The following is a 16,939-nucleotide window of genomic DNA, read 5'->3' on the forward strand; positions in this document are numbered from 1 at the left end:
CTGGCAGGACAAGCCCACACCACTAACACCCACCCTGCCCGTCAAGGGAAAAGGCCTGTCTTTAAAAAGAAAAATAAATAATGCCGACTTCACGGGGGCCGAGACGTTACGTATTTCATTTGGCGGCAGGTTTTCATTTCAGGATCAACATGTATCTGTGTGAAAGCAAAGTCCTGGCCTTCACGGCCTTACTTTCCATGCCAATGAACCCCAGATAGCAGGAAATGTTGCAGCACTGCACTTACGTGCCTCCCAGTCATCACAAACATATAAAAACAGAGGCCTCTAGAAGCATCGCCGGTCAGTGCGTGTGCCTTTGTGCAGGGCGCAAAGCACAGTGCAGACGCTGGAGGCCTGTCTCTGGGGAGGTGAAGGGCTTCCTCCTTCACCGCCCTATCCTCCTCAGCAAGCAGGCAGGAGCCTGCTCCACAGGGGTTCAGCAAGAGTCTAGGATAAGGAAGGATGGCCTTCGATCAGGCACCTCCAGCCGCGTGATGAAGCATCAGGCCCCACAGGGCTGCAGCCTGATGGGGCAGGAGTGCCCCGCCTGACCCTGGGCTGCCCGGGGCAGCGCGACCGGGACACGTCACTGCGTGGGGAGAGGAGCTGCAGGCCTCGCAAACGTGGCCACCCGGGCCCCAGCCCCTGTTGCTCCCTCCTGTGAGTAAAGGATTCCCTGCCCAAGAAAGGTGGGCTCCCTGCTCAGCTCCTGGGCAGTGACCTGTAAGTCCCTAGAACGTTCTAAGGGTCTCTGTTTACCTGGGGACCTTGGCCCGGCCGCACAGTCTCTGCTGACAATGTGAAGGGGGCCCTGGGCCACCAGCTTGACCCTGGAGGGGCTGCAGAGGAAGATCAGCCACGCCGGCCACCAGCTGTGCCCCGTGACCACCCCTACAAAACCCCTGGGCACCAAGCCTCGGGTGAGCATCCCTGGTCGGCTATGCTCCGGGCACGCTGCCACTGCTCCGAGAGGTGAGAGCTGCCGCACAACTCCGCTGCGGGAGAAGGGCTGCAAGCTCTGCCCGGTCCCTCCAGAGCGCTGCCCGACGCCTCTTCCCTCTGCGCGTCTGTCTGCACCCCTTCCCTGCGGCGCACCATCATCGTGGATACGACGGCTTTTCTGAGTTCCGTGAGTCCTAGCCAATTTCTGAGCCTGAGGGTGGGCCTGGAGACCCCTCAGTGTCTCCCACGTAGGCCTGAGGGTCTGCCTCTCTCATATGATCAAACTCTGGCTTTGCCCTAATGCAGCGGCTCCGTGGTAGCCCTTTCAAGGGAAGATGCTTTCTCCAACGAGCCCCGTCAGAGGAGCGGGAGGGTCAAAGCTCTGCTCGAGCCAAACGGCGCCCCAGTCTGCCGCGTCGTGAGCACTTATCCTCAACAGCGCCTCGTCTCTGCTAGTCCGTGCCGTCACTGTCACACGGCCACGGCCGGCCAACCTCCAACCTGCTGTCCTGTCTCCACGGACCACAGCAGGTGGGGTCTCCCCCTCCACCTGTCTCAGAGTTCTCAACCCTGCGTGCAGGTGAGGATCTGCCGGGAGCTCCAACCCTCTGCTGCCCAGCCCCGCCCGCGACCGATGAAGAATCCTTCCAGGCAGGTGGCAAAGGACTCCCGACTTACTCTGCAAACGTACTGGCTTCGCGCTCCGGGCGAGAAAGTCTGGGAACGGACAACGGTGCTGCTCCGCGTGAAGGGTGAGCCGCGGGCCCTGCGGCTGGGCCTCTCCTTCGGCAGACTCACCACCTCTTCCGGGAAGAGATCTTCTGTGTTGGTTTCCTTATCAACCTAGATAGTAATTTATTGTTTACCACGACTCTTTCTAGAACACAAGCATTAAATTAGTGGAGTCACCAAACAACCTTGCCATTGCCACTGGAGCTCTAACTGGCATTTCACACTTAACACGTCCAAAATGGAATTTCTGATACTCCCTCTGCCAAGGATCTCTACTTTCCCATTTGTTCCAGCAAAAAAAGGGTTCGTGTCATTCTGGACCCAGCTCTCTTTCATACACCCTATATCTGGTCCAAGATTAAATCCTGTTGGCTCTGTGTTCGAGATTAAGCATGTTTTGACCTCCTATCACCAACCCTCCATTGGGGTCACCATCGTCTTGAGCCTGATTAGCGCAGGAGGCTTCTCACCCGTCTCCTGGATTCCACGCCTCCCTCCTCCCTTCAAACCCTTCTCAACACAGCACCAGGGACATCCTGGTAAAAACTGAAGTCAGACCCAGCAATTCCACTCCTAGGTGTATACCAAAAAGACCTGAAAACAGGTGTTCAAACAAATACTTGCACACAAATGTTCATAGCAGCCTTACTCAAACAGCCAAAAGGTGGAAGTAGGCCAAACATCCACGGGCGGATGAGAAGATAAACAAAACGTGGCATACTCATGCAAGCGATGAGAAGGAGGGAAGTGCTGGTAGATACTACAGTCTGATGTACCTTGAAGACATTAGGCTGAGTGAAAGGCCAATCACAAGAGGCCACATGCTGTATGAGCCATTCATTCATTAATTTTTACTGAAGCATAATTGACTTACTATGTTGTATTAGCTTCAGGTGTTCAACATACTGATTACATATTTTAATACATTACAAAACGATCACCGTGATAACTCTAGTTACCGACTGTCACCATACAGAGTTTACACAATACTATTGACCTTATACCCTATGCTGTACAGGACATCCCCGTGACTTACTTATTTTATAACTGGAAGTTTGTACCTCTTAATCTCCATCACTTATTTCCCTCATCCCCACCCCCTCAACCCCCCTGGCAACCACCAGTTTGTTCTCTGTAGCTATGAGTCTGTTTCTGTTTTGTTATGGTTGTTCATTCGTTTTGTTTTGTTTTTAATTCTACATATAAGCGAAATCATGCAGTATTTCTCTTTCTCCAACTTATTTAGCATAATACCCTCTAGGTCCATCTGTGCTACTGTAAATGGCAAGATTTCCTTCTTCTTTATGGCCAGTATTTCACTGCATATTATGTATATACATATGTATGTGTATATATGTGTGTCTGTGTGTATACATATATACACACATATATACCCCATCTTCTTTACCCATTCATCTATTGACAATGGACACTTAGGTTGTTTCCACATCTTGGCTATTGTAAATAACGCTGTAATAAGTATAGGGGTTCATATATCTTTTCTAACTAGCGTTTTTGCTTTCTTCAGAAAAATACCCAGAAGTGGAACTGCAAGATGGTGTGGCAGTTCAACTTTTAACTTTTTGAAGAACCTGCTTACTGTCTTCCACAGTGGTGACACCAATTTACATTCCCACCAACAGTGCACAAGGGTTCCCTTTTCTCTACATCCTCTCCAATGTTTGTTATTTGTTGTCTTTTTGGTGATAGCCATTCTAACAAGTATGAGGTGATACCTCATTGCGGTTCTGATTTGCATTTCCCTAATGATTAGTGACACTGAGCATCTTTTCATGTGTCTGTTGGCCATCTGAACGTCTTCTTTGGAAAAATGTCTATTCAAGTCCTCTGCCTAGTTTTTAATCAGGTTGGTTGTTTTTTTGATGTTGAGTTGTCTGAGTTTTCTGTATAGTTTGGATATTAACCCCTCATCGGATATAACGTTTGCAACTATCTTCTCCCATTCAGCAGGCTGCATTTCTGTTTTATTGATAGTTTCCTTCACTGTGCAATAGCGTTTTAATTTGATAAAGTCTCATTTGTTTTTTGTTTGTTTGTTTCCCTTGCCTGAGGAGAGATATCCTAAAATACATTGCTAAGACTGATGTCCAAGAGCATACCTACCTATGCTTTCTTGTAGGAGTTTTATGGTTTCAGATCTTACATTTAAGCCTTTAAACATTTTAAAATTGAATGGGAAAGTAGTCCAGTTTGATTCTTTTGTATGTAGCTGTCCAGTTTTCCCAACACCATTTATTGAAGAGGCTGTCTTTTCCCCTCTGTGTTTTCTTGCATCCTTCATCATAGATTAGTTGATTATATAAGTGTGGGTTTATTTCTGGGCTCTCCGCTCTGTTCCATTGACCCATGTGTCTTTTTTGTGTGTGTGTGTGCCAGTAGCATGCTGCTTTGATTACTGTAGCTTTGTAGTACAGTTTGAAATCAGGGAGCATGATACCGCCAGCTCTATTCTTCTTCCTCAAGGTTGTTTTGGCTATTCGGGGTCTTTTGTGTTTCCATACAGTTTTTGGATTATTTTTTCTAGTTCTGTGAAAAATGCCTTTGGTATTTTGATAGGTATTGCATTCAATCTGTGGACTGGCTTGGGTAGTATGGTCATTTTAACATTAATTCTTCCAATCCATGAGCATGGTGTATCTTTCCATTTGTTTGTGTTGTCTTCAATTTCTGTCATCAATGACTTAACACTTTTCTGAGTACAGGTCTTTTACCTCCTTGGTTAGATTTCTTCCTGGGTATTTTATTCTTTTTGATGCAGCTGTAAACTGAATTTTTTTTAAAATTTCTCTTTCTGATAGTTCATTGTTAGTGTATAGAACTGCAGACGATTTCCGTATATTAATTTTATATCCCTTAACTTTAAATGTTGCCACTTTACTGAATTCACTGATGAGGTCTAGTAGATTTTTGGTCGCGTCATTAGGATTCTCTGTGTACAGTATCATGTCAGCTGCAAACAGTGACAGTTTTACTTCTTCCTTTCCAGTTTGGATTCCTTTTACTTCTTTCTCTTGTCTGATTGCTGTGGCTAGGGCTTCCAATACTATGTTGAATAAAAGTGGTGAGAGTGGGCCTTGCTCCTGATCTTAGAGGAAATGCTTTCAGCTTTTCACCATTGAATATGATGATAGCTGTGAGCTTATCACATATGGCCATATATGGTCAAGTTATGTTCCCTCTCTACCCACTTTCTGGAGATCTTTTATCATAAACGGATGCTGAATTTTGTCAAAAGCTTTTTCTGCATCTACTGACATGATCTTGATTTTTATTCTTCAATTTGCTAACATGGTGTATATCTCTTAGATTGATTTGTGGATACTGAACAATCCTTCCATCCCTGGGATAAATCCCACTTGAGCATGGTTTGCTAGTATTCTGTTGAGCATTTCTGCATCTATGTTCGTGAGTGATATTGGCCTGTAGCTTTATTTTTTTGTGGTGTCTTTGGTTTTGGTCGGGGTGATGATGGCCTCATAGAATGAGTTCAGAAGCACTCCTTCCTTTTCAATTTTTGGAAATAGTTTGAGAAGAATGAGTGTTAACTCTTCTTTAAATGTTGGTAGAATTCACCTGTGAAGCTATCTGATCCTGAACTTTTGTTTGTTGGGAGTTTTTAAATTACTGATTCAGTTTAATTACTAATAATCAGTCTGTTCATATTTTCTATTTCTTTCTGATTCAGTTTTGGGAAATTGTATGTTTCTAGGAATTCATCCATTTCTTCTAGGTTGTCCAGTTTACTGGCATACAACTGTTCATAGTAGTCTCTTATGATCCTTTGTATTTCTGTGGTGTCAGCTGTAACTTCTTTTTTTCGTTTCCTTTTTTTCTTTTTTTTTGCTATGCCATGCAGTCTGTGAGTCTTAACCACTGGACCACCAGGGAAGTCCCCTCTTTTTTTCATTTCTGATTTTATTTATCTAGGCTCTCTTTTTTTCTTGATGAGTCTAAAGGTTTACCAGTTTTGTTTATCTTTTCAAAGAACCACTTCTTAGTTTCACTGATATTTTCTATTGTTCTTTTTAGTCTCTTTCATTAATTTCTGCTCTGATCTTTCTTTCTTTCCTTCTACTAACTTTGGATCTTATTTGTTCTTCTTTTTCTAGTTCCTTTAGGTGTTAAAAAAAAAAAAAACCTCCCAAATGCAGATTTTCAACTGTGAGGTGGGTCAGCACCCTTAACCCCTGTGTTTTTCAAGGGTCAACTGCAGTCGTACTTTTGGTACACCTGTGGGTGGAGATGAGCTCTTCCTTACTCTGTCATCTTGGCTACGATCCCCTGGAGTCTGATCTTTTAAACCCTGGATGATTCCATTTACACAAAACAACCAGAATTGGCAAATCCATAGAAACAAAGCAGATTGGTGGTTGCCAGGGGCCGGGGAGAGATAAGGGAGAGTGAATGCTAATGGTTATGGGGTTTTACTTTGGGGTGAAAGAAACGTCTTGGTACCAGAGACAAGTGGTGGTTGCACAACATTGTAAATGTATTCAAACTCACTGAAATGTTCACTTTGAAAGGGTTCATTTCATGAGAATTTCATGTCAATAAATTATTCTAGGAAAAAATTTAAAAAGTGAGTCAGATCACATCACCCCTGGGTTCAAAACTATCCACCAGTTTTCCAATGCTCTCAGAGAAAAATCAACAGTCCTGAGTAGGCCCTATATGATGTGGCCCCTTGACTCCCTCTGTCCTCAGCTCTGATGCCTCCTTACCCCGACCCCACCTGCACTTGCAGCTCCCTGCACCTGAATGCCCATACCCAGCCCCACACAAGGCTCCCAGACTCCTTCCTTAAGGACTTTGCTCAAAAACTGCCTTCTCAGTGAGACTTCTATGACCTTTCATTTCTATTATAAAAAATACATAAAGTTAACCATCATGGACTTCCCTGGTGGCGCAGTGGTTAAGAATCCACCCACCAATGCAGGGGACGCGGGTTTGAGACCTGGTCCGGGAAGATTCCACATGCCGCAGAGCAACTAAGCCCGTGCGCCACAACTACTGAGCCTGCGCGCCACAACTACTGAAGCCTGCGCGCCTAGAGCCCACAGTCCACAATAAAAGAAGCCACCACGATGAGAAGCCTGCACATCACAACAGAGAGCCCCTGCTCTCTGCAACTAAAGAAAGCCCGCACGCAGCAATGAAGACCCAACGCAGCCAACAATAAGTAAATAAGTAAAATTTACCATTGTAACCATTTTTCATTGTGCAGTTCAGTAGTATTAAATATACTTACATTGTTGTGGAAGAGATCTCTAGAATTTTTTCACCTTCCCAAACTGAACTCTGTCCCCATTCAACAACGCCCCATTTCCCCATCTCTAGCCCCTGGTAACCACCATTCTACTTTCTATCTCTATGAATTTAATTACTTTAGGAATCTCATATAAGTGGAATCGTATAGGATTCATTCTTTTGTGACTGGCTTATTTCACTTTGCACAATGTCTTCAAGCTTCATCCATGTTGTAGCCTGTGACGTGACTTCCTTCCTTTTCAAGGCTAATATTCCATAGTACATATATACCACTTTTTCCTTATCCATTCAGCTGTCAATGGACACATGGGCTGCTTCCACCTCTTGGCTACTGTGAATAATGCTGCTATGAACGTGGATGTGCAAGTATCTCTTGGAGACCTGCTTTCAGCTCTTTTGGATGTACACCCAGAAGTGGAATTGCTGGATCATATGGTAATTCTATTTTTAATTTTTTTTTAAATAGATTTATTTATTTTTGGCTACATTGGGTCTGTACTGCTGCGCACAGGCGCTGCGCACAGGCTTTCTCTAGTTGCGGCGAGCAGGGGCTACTCTTCGTTGCGATGTGCGGGCTTCTCATCGCCGCGGCTTGTTTTTGTTGCCGAGCATGGGCGCGCGGGCCGTGTGGCTCACGGGCTTAGTTGCTCCGCGGCATGTGGGATCTTCCCGGACCAGGGCTTGAACCCGTGTCCCCCGCATTGATAGGTGGATTCTTAACCACTGCACCACCAGGGAAGTCCTAATTCTAATTTCTTGAGGAAACTCCATACTGTTTTCTATAGCGGCTGCACCATTTTACAGTCCTGATGTTTGTAGATGCCAATTTACATTACTAAATGTAACCCTTTCTAAAATGGTAAATCTTTCTAAAAATGCAAACCCTGCTTCCCTACCATCTCATTCTTCAGTAGCCCCTTTGACTATCACAAATGCTGCTGTATTTTACTGGTTTACCCTGTTACCCACAGGGCAGGACTTTCCATTTGTTACTTTGCTGTTGCATCTGCAATGCCTGGCAGCTACCACATGCACGTAGAAAGAGATAATGCAAATGTGGTGAAGAACTAACAACTGGGGAGTCTAGCTGAAGGGGATACGAGTATGTGTTGTACTATTCTAGCAACTTCTCTGTAGATCTGAAGTGCTTCAAAATTAAAAGTTGAGGGAGGCGGACACACCAAGCTAGCCTCCCACAGCTACTGCCCCTGATGTGGGCCAACGCTTGTCAAACTCTTAGAAAGAGGAATAATGGCCATGACCGGCAGTCGCGCCCAGAACATCTCTCCGCCCGAGGCACTGCATGGGCTGCAGTGCGGGAGGCTGCAAGCAGGCAGCTCTCACTTCTCTCAGGACCTGTGTTTTGGACTGAGATCAGGGGCTGTGGTGGTAGATGTTCTGATGAGTTGAACAGTTGGGAAACGAAGTTGCAATCGAGCACTGATACAGTGTCTCCCAACCCCACTGCGTTCCTTAGACATTTGTCACCACAAACCTGAAAGATTTCCCCAGTGGAGATACAGTGATGGGCACAACTAGGATCGGGTGAACAGAAGGGGCAAAAGGATGCTTCACTGCTCTTAATGTCAGAAACGGAGAAAAACGACAAGCGTCCAAAACGTTAGGGACCCACAAAACACCCTGAGCCACACGCGGCCCTGAAGATGGCACACGAAGGAGTAAAAATCCACCCCGTTTAATTGTCCTTTCCTTTTAATTTAAAGTAGACAGACGTTTCCATGGTACCTGCTGTTTACAGACCTGAGGCCACTCACTTCAGTTCCCTCATGTAGGGCACACAGGCCCTCCTTCCAGGGCAGCACCTGGTGCTGTGAGGCAAAAGATCAGGGGCTCCGCGAAATCCTTTGTCCTTTTCTGCTTACCTTCAGAGGTGGGGGCTGAAGTTTCTCCGGGCCGTAAGGGTCTGCCTGGCCAGCAAACGTGTGTCCTTGGATGGAGCTGACACCAACGCAGCAGGGCTCTGGGTGCGGGGGGCTGGTCTGGGCGCAGCTGCTACAGCCACTGTCCACCGAGTCGGCTTGCCAACTCCTGAAGGCGGGCATGGCAAAAGCCCCCAAAATGTTCATCAGGGCACTGACTTTACTGCTGCACTCAGAGCACAGCAGCAGACACACCCAATATTTGCTTCCAGTGACTGAAGACAGTTGCTTTTCTTATAAAATGAAAGGCAGTTCTGTTTCGTAGGGAAGACAGAGCTACAAGGCCTTTCATTAAGAGGGTCTGTCTGTGTGTATCGCCCAATTGCAGCCGCTGAAGATGCCAGCATCCTGGAACCCCCTCTCCCCGAGCCCGCCCAGCCTCCTGCCCATCCCTGAACACACACCCTTTCCCCTCTGCCGTGCACTTTCTCTTTCGGAAATAAATTCCTCTTGAAAATAAATCCAGAGAAAGCTGTTAGGAAGAAGTAGCAAGCTTTGGAAACATGATGCTCTTTATGGAAAACCGTGGAAGTAAAGCAACACGAAAGTGCTGCTGGAAAGGACCCGCCGGGAAGCGATTCCCTCGCGGTGCCTGCCCATCTGAGCTATTCCTCTACTGCAGACATGTCTGCCCCGAGTCCAGCGCTCACCCACAGGCTGCTCCGGGGAAGACGTAAAGGGACATCGCATGATTCCATTTACAAGAAAGGCCCAGGACAGGCAAATCCCTGGAGATGGCACGCAGACGGGCAGTTGCCAGGGGCTGGGAGGACTGGGCGGACTGGTAATGGGTATGGGGTTTCCTTTCGGCACGATGAAAACGCCCTCAACTTGAGTGTGATGTTGGGGGCACAGCTCTGTGCCTGTACTAAAAACCACCGAATTGTCCACTTAATGGGTGAACTGTATGGTAGGGAGATTATATCCCAATAAAGCAGTTAATAAAGAAAAAAACAAAACTTAAAGGGCCCTATTGTATTCAATCTGGGCAGAGGGAGTCCCTCAACAGTCCCCCCCTTTAAGAGAAATTCGGGGAACAGAGGGAAAGGTGAAAAGCCTATGCGTAGAGCTGGGGTCAATGTACTGCCCTCATGCAGACTGGCATACGATCCCCTGTGAGAATCCTGACTTCTGGGCAAAGGTACCGAAGAGCCCGCCGCACACATTCTACGCAGCGTGGCGCCTGACGAACACCCCGGCGGCCTCTCCCCCGAGGGGCTGCTGGCCACGCTCACCTCTCGGACACAGCCTCGGCCTGCTCCGCCCTGCGCTCCATCTCCACGACCTCCTCCTCCGTGTACTCCAGCTTCACCCGCTCCTCGGCCAGCTCTCTCTCCACCGCCTGCAGCTGGGCCGTGGTTCTCGCCAGCAGCACCGTCACCGCGTCCTACAGGACCAAAGGGACGTTTCTAAGAAGCAGCCGAGGCCAGCGGCGTGCGGGCGGCAAAGCGGAAAGCAGCGCGTGCACGGCCCGTGGGGAGCATCCCTGCTGCCGGGCTGGTGGCCGTCCCCGGCTGCTCTCCAGCAGGGAAGCAGCTCACCCCCGGCTGGCAGCAAGACAGTAACTTGGCCTTTCCATGTGGCTCTGAGGACTCAGATTTTAAAGCAACCAATGTATCACTCATGATCATGAACAAGTTGCATTAAAGAATATTACCATGAATGGCCACATAAATCACTATAGTCCGTTTTTATTACTTCCCTTGAAACCCTGCTTCTTCGTCGCCACTGTGTTCTAAGTCTACACGCGTTTCTTAGAAACAATGTCTCCAGGAAAAGCCCGTCTCAAAGCCAGGCCACTTACTGTCTTTCCAGACGTGGCGGCCACAGGATCCCGGGAGTCGCTGTGTCCCAGCCGCTCGTCCTCCCGCCGCGGGGGCTCAGGGCCGGTGAACACCTGCACCGAGTACCAGCGCAGCTGCATCTCACTCGAACCATCGTAATCAGCCAAGTTAATCTGAGCAATGCCCTGTGTGGTGTTTAAAAAAAGAGCAGAACAGGCCCTGAATGACTACACCTTAACAACCAATGGGCATCAAAGTCACCCTTTAATCTTAAGTAGAAAGGCCATACAATGTGTCACTGCTATTCAAAGGACTGCAGTAAAATGAAAGTCATCAAAAAGGATCGTAATGGGGGTGGCTCCTCGCTTGCTTGTTCAGCCCAATCAGAAAGTGCTAGAAGGGGAACAGGGGCAGAGAATGGACGACATGGAATGGTGGGTCAGGTTCAGGATCTGCCACTCAGAGAGCCGCTGATTCTAGCAGGAATTTTTGAAAAAACAGAGGACTGGTGTAAAATAATATAAATAAATAAATAAATAACCCCGCCCCCCCCCCAAAAAAAAAGAGAGAGAGAGAGGATTGGTGGAACTCTCCAATCTCTAATTCTGCCGCTGAAGGGGTGGGACCAAGGGGGAAAATTCCAACCTTGGGAAGAAAGCACCCTGGCTTCCAAGCCCTGGCCCTGCACTGGCTGGCCGGGGTGAAGACGGACTGCTGACCTGCCCAGTTATAAGGTTGCCAGATAAAATAGAGGGCATCTGGGTGAACTGCAATTTCAAATAAACAGATTTTTTTTAAATAGAGGTATGTCCCAGATATTACATGGGACATACTTACACTAAAAGGCATCCATAGTTTCTTTGAAATTCAAATTTAAGTGACCATCCTATACTTCTATCTACCAAATTTCTCAACGCAAGACAGGGATAATGCAGAAGCCGTTGCACAGGAGTTTTGCAAGTATTAGCTGAGATAATATATTTAAACTACAGAACACTTGACAAGATAAGGGGTCTTATCATCCCTTTCTGTCCTCCCAGCTACAGAGATCACTTGACATCAGGACACCGGAAGGAGGGGAGGGAGGGGGAGAGGGTGAGGAGGGCGCCGTACCAGCAGTTCTTCCTGCAGCTGCGGATTCACTGAGCACACGTATAACTGAAGGGACTTCAACGTCACCATGCTTGAATGCACAGGGATTCTGAAAACTTCATTAAATATCAGGGGGGCTTGCAATTCCAGAGCCTTAGAGCAGTAAGTGTTTGGCGTGCCGGAGTCAAGCGGGGGCAAGTAGACGCGGATGTGTCTGGAACCAAGAGAGGAAGGAAAAAGCAGACAGAGGCAGCCTGACACATCTGCACGTGACACGCATGGACCACATACGTGTGCACATACGCCGCCCTGTTCCACTGCCCATGTGCAGAATTTTAATGTCTTTTGGAAAAGATCCTTTTCTCAACTAAGAGTAAGCCCAAAGAACTTACGTGCCCCTGGAGATCGGGGGAAAAACCCAATCACAAAGAGAAGACTTCCAAGTCAGTGGTTAGGACTTCAGGGCGACTCAAACGGAGGTTCTGCTTTTACCATCTTTGTGGGAAAACATCTGCACTGATCTCTCCACGGCCCCCTGGCTCCCTCTCCAAGCCCTACCTGCCTTGCCTCTCAGAGTGCTTGCCCACCCAGGCACCCGCCGGGCTGGGCTCCCGGCCCTATCCACCCCCAGCGTGGAAGCCAGCATCCAGGAGAAGCTCCAGCATCAGTGGAGTGAAGTACACGCCAGGGCGAGCAGAATCCCAGGGCGAACGCTCAGCTGCTGAAAACCAGGCTGCTTCCAAGGCCTTCGGGAGGCCAGTTTACAAAGACGACTCACGGAAGGGGAGGGCACCGTCGGGCGTGAACACCCATCACCGGTGGGTTCACCCGCCAGGGTAAGTGGGACCTCACACCCCCATCGGGCACCCATCTCCCCACTGGGGACAACACAGATTTCCTTCTCCCTGCTCGGACAAGGATGCCTGAGCCCAGCCTGAGGCCTCTTCAGGCACCTCATCAGATCGCAAGAGCCGAGTGTGACTGTGTCGCCACCAGCCTTGTGATCAGAATGGACGTTTTAAGCCCCAGCGCTGCCAATGATGGGCACCCGGCACTTTGTCAGCATGGCCACGGCACATGACCAGCCTGGCTCCAGTAACTCCACCTGCCTCAAATAATAAACCAGCCTCTTCTTAAAACGTACAATCCTTTAGATTTCAGACAGACACCCCCTAGCGTATTATTGTAAATTCAGGTTCCAAGACAGTCTTTTCCCTCCCCAAACTGCCACGTGCAGCAGGTCAGCCAGTGGTGCCGTGTGGAGGAGGGCCCGGGGGGAGGACACGGCCCCCACTGGCGCGGGAGCTTACATTTTGCAGTCTTCCTTCACCACCAGCCCAGCAAAGTTCTTCAGTTGGAGCACGTTCACGAGGAGACACTCGCTGGCACTGTCGTGCCTAGAAAATAAAATGCATGTTCACAGACTACAAATGCCCCACGGTGCAGAAATCCTGCTTGAACTACTGCAGTGGTCCTCACCCCACCCCCAGGGGACCTGTGCAGTCTAGAGGCGTTTCTTACTGTCACACTGAGTGGAGGGGGGCTACTGCGTGTAGTGGGTGGAGGCCAGGGCTGCTGCTCAACACGCCAGAGGGCACAGCACGGCCCCCCACCGAGAGTGACCCAGCCCGAACGTCACGAGTGCCGAGAAACACTAGGATGACAAGAGTGAGCAAAAGAAAGCTGCTGGGATGTGAACATCCTGCCTTGTTCGTCTGAACACTGCTGGTTACTGCCTTTCTAGACACTGTAGCTAGAAACCAGAACGCTTAGTGTTGCACAGCACCTGGCTACCCCAGCTCCGGCGGGAACTTCCCCGAGGGCCTGACTGTGCCCATGGGGTGAGAGTCCCCGGCTGTGACTCGCTGTTGGAGGACGGCAACGGAGCCGCTCTTGCCCATCTCTCCTTCCCGCCACCTCTGTCCCTTCACCTGAGACCGCTGAGATGGGCCCGGGGACACCCAGGCCAGGGAGCAGCAGCCGGATCACGCGGGTCCCTCCATCCCTCCTGGCCTGTGTGTGGAGGTGTGAGTCGCCGGGCGGGCCCCAATCTACCCATCGTCTTTACGAGCAACAGGGAAGGAGTCTTCTGTACTCACAAAAATCCAACATGGATCTGGGGCCCCTCGTTACCGCAAGCATCTCCACGCGCAGGGTCGTCAGCATCCTCACTCCTGAACACAGTCGGAAAGGCACCGCGTTATTCCGAGGGGGCCTGGTTACCTCGGGCTCGGCAGAAGCTCTCTCACACTAGGGGTGCTTCTTACTGAGAAGGGCTTTATTAAGTTGCGACATAAATAAATGCTTTAAGTGACTGGCAGGGCACGGCAGGTCCCCAGGATCCATGACGTCACCTCCCAGGGTACCTGCTGACGAAGTGGCCTCTTTGAGAAAATACCTCTCAAAACCACATGTGATATTTACGACAAAGATCAAAAACATATACTCTTAAAAGCTTTGCAGGGGGGACTTCCCTGGCGGTCCAGTGGTTAAGACTCCGCGCTTCCACTGCAGCGGGCGCGGATGCGATCCCTGGTCAGGGAACTAAGATCCCGCAAGCTGAGCAGCGCAGCCAAAAAAAAAAAAAAAAAAAAAAAGTTGGCGATAAGTGAAATGTATACAGATATCTGAGCTGAAAAAATGACATCAAAGGTCTCAAACAAAATAAAGCCCACAAGGGGTTTTGTCCTTGCAAAGTGATTCCTCCAGCTAAGGAAAGGGGGCGGGGGAAACATCCATTTCTAGTGAACGTCCTTTCTAGAAAAGCAGGTCTCCCTCGCACACTGGTTCTCCTTTTCCGGCTCCACTGGGCTCATGCCTTCCAACCCCCGGGGCCGGAGAGAAAGCAGTCATCCTAGATGCCCGAAGCCAGGCCACTCCCCAGACACCACCTGGGAGCAGAGGGGGTCCGTGGGGATGCTCAGGGCCCCTCCCGCATGGAGAGAAGCCAGGAGAGCTGCACCCCGGAGACACACAGAGTGTCAAGCCAGACAGGTCTCGGCAGGGGTGCCTTTTGGGAAGTCAGCCCAGGCAGGGGAGAAGGTCAGCTTCTAACCTTTTGGTGGGAGGTTCAAACACGCCGCTGTCGCTGGCCAGCGAGTAATCGGACAGGCAGGCGGACACGCAGCGCGCTCTCCGCTCCAGCCTCTGGGTGCTGTCTTCTCGGGGGGTCGCTGCTGCAGGCGAGAGACACGGCCGGGCTCAGGAGGCGACAGTGCGGGAGCCCAGGGCAGAGCAGAGACAAAGGCACGAAGTGGCAGAGACAGGCCAGCACGTGTGCAGATGTGTGTTTACATGCACTCTGCTCGAGTCTTTCCTTATATTGGAAAATGGAACAAACAGGCTTCTGGCTACTTCTTTAAAAGCTCTTTAAATGATCATCAATCTCCCTTCACCTCCTTAATGAGCACACAGGTCAGAAGGTGGCGGGAAGGCCCTTGGCGTGGCCCTCTGAGAGAGCGTCACACGGGAAAGCCTGGAGAGAGATTTCGCCTGCACGTGGACGGCAGCGCGCTCTCCGAGAAGCAGGTGGGGGGTGTTTCCTCCTTGACGCTGCTTGGTATTCTCCATACTTTATACAAGGAATACAGGCTACACTGCTTTATAATCAGAAAAGAGAGTTTTTAAAAATCATCAAATAACCCCCAACAAAATGGAGTGACTTTCGAGTCAAGAGGACACAGATGCACCCAGACTGGGCCTTTGCCAACGTCTCCGTGACCCCTCTGCCGCTCTAACTGCAGCGCCCTCCTCAGCAGCCCTGGGGCCACACTGGCTTCCAGAACTGTCTCCTGGGATTAGAAAGGACCATCACTGGGCGGCTTATTTTTGTCTCGTATCTATTGTAACCAAGAGCCAAAGACAACCACTGACATTTTCCCTTTTATCATTTCATCAACTCTTTCTACTCCTTCCCTCACAGCAACAAGTTTCTTTTAACAAAAGCAACAGAAAGAGGCATGCCGTCTCCCGCTGCTAAATGTGACGATGGACACAGGAACCTCAACGCTTCTGAGAGAGGCACACACGGTTAGAACACAGGCTTAAAGCATGAAGCCCCAAACTGAGCCTCACTCTGGCATCACGATGCCTCTTGTTAATAATGCAGGTCCCTCTTGTCTTTCTATGTTCTCCAGACATCTAAGCTCTAGAAATTGAAAATCTAGACACCTGTGCACCCCTGAGTTGAGGGAAATAGCGAGTCCACCAATGACCGTCTCTCTGTTCAACCAATTTATTATTCACAGAACAATTAAACCCAAATATATTCATCGGGGTACAAAACAGACAGGGCTGTGGCCTTTGGTCTCACGATGTTAACTGCAGACAAAAGCCGACCTTTCAAAGGCCTGCAGCGCCCAGCGTGGGGGCCACCGGCCCCGCCTCGGTCAGGGGCAGAAGCTGGCTCCGTCCTGGGGTGGCCGGAGGCACCGACTCTCAGATTGTAGATGACGACTCCCAAGTCCAGCTCTGCTCGCCACCCCGGCCCCATGGAAGGACCCAGAGCCTCCAGCTCTAAACTGCAGATAGAAGCCCTCAGTTTGCTCCATGGAACCCCAGCAAACACAATGGCTCACTACTTCCATTCCCAGCCCTGACACTCGGCCCTACATGCCTTTAAGGAAGTAACACCACACAGTGATCCAGTTAACTTCCAGGCAACCCAATGGTGTGACTGCCAAAATTTCTCTCTCATTGCAATGAAAGTGGATGAAGAGAGAAAGGAAATGGGGGAATCAATCCTCAGTGATCCTGGGCTTAGCACATTCAAGGAGCAACTGGATGCAACTGACAGAAGGAGGTACGGTCAGCACTTGCCCTTGGTGAGAAAGAAAGCACACGGCACACCCCACAGTACACACTGCAACCATCTGCTCCTGGGCTTCAAGGCAACGAGACAGAGAGTGGGGAGCAACGCCAGTGAAGTAAGGAATAAACAAGCTTCCACACGTTCGTTTTATAAACCTCAGACCTTTCCATCATTAAACACAGACAAACAGACACTGAGACCTAAGGACAGCAACGCTGCTTGACAAAAGGGAGGAAAGTATAAGGAGAATCACATCGTGGGCAAAGCTGCCAGCTGGCGTATTAAAATAACGAAAGTGTTAAAGTCTGGGGAAAAAACGCAAGAAGGAAAAAATACGTCAAGCTCTTAGA

The 16,939-nt window shown here is 49.3% G+C and overlaps 1 protein-coding gene across 7 annotated transcripts in view; it reads right to left on the minus strand.

The window, feature by feature from the left end:
• WWC3 (WWC family member 3) overlaps positions 1 to 16,939 on the minus strand; it is a 120,897-nt gene that overhangs the window by 7,005 nt on the left and 96,953 nt on the right. For all 7 annotated transcript variants that reach the window (XM_089904808.1, XM_089904807.1, XM_022559864.2 and 4 more), the window contains 8 exons: positions 14,835 to 14,955; positions 13,879 to 13,953; positions 13,090 to 13,176; positions 11,801 to 11,993; positions 10,708 to 10,872; positions 10,139 to 10,290; positions 8,847 to 9,012; positions 1,621 to 1,785 (listed from right to left, as the gene is read on the minus strand). In XM_089904808.1, coding sequence (XP_089760934.1) covers positions 1,621 to 1,785; positions 8,847 to 9,012; positions 10,139 to 10,290; positions 10,708 to 10,872; positions 11,801 to 11,993; positions 13,090 to 13,176; positions 13,879 to 13,953; positions 14,835 to 14,955 — 1,124 coding nt within the window. The remainder of the gene's footprint in view (positions 1 to 1,620; positions 1,786 to 8,846; positions 9,013 to 10,138; positions 10,291 to 10,707; positions 10,873 to 11,800; positions 11,994 to 13,089; positions 13,177 to 13,878; positions 13,954 to 14,834; positions 14,956 to 16,939) is intronic.

The sequence above is a fragment of the Delphinapterus leucas genome, chromosome X (assembly GCF_059928025.1).
Source record: "Delphinapterus leucas isolate spDelLeu-1000000601 "Yukka" chromosome X, BTC_Dleu_Yukka2, whole genome shotgun sequence".
Taxonomy (NCBI): Eukaryota; Metazoa; Chordata; class Mammalia; order Artiodactyla; family Monodontidae; genus Delphinapterus; species Delphinapterus leucas.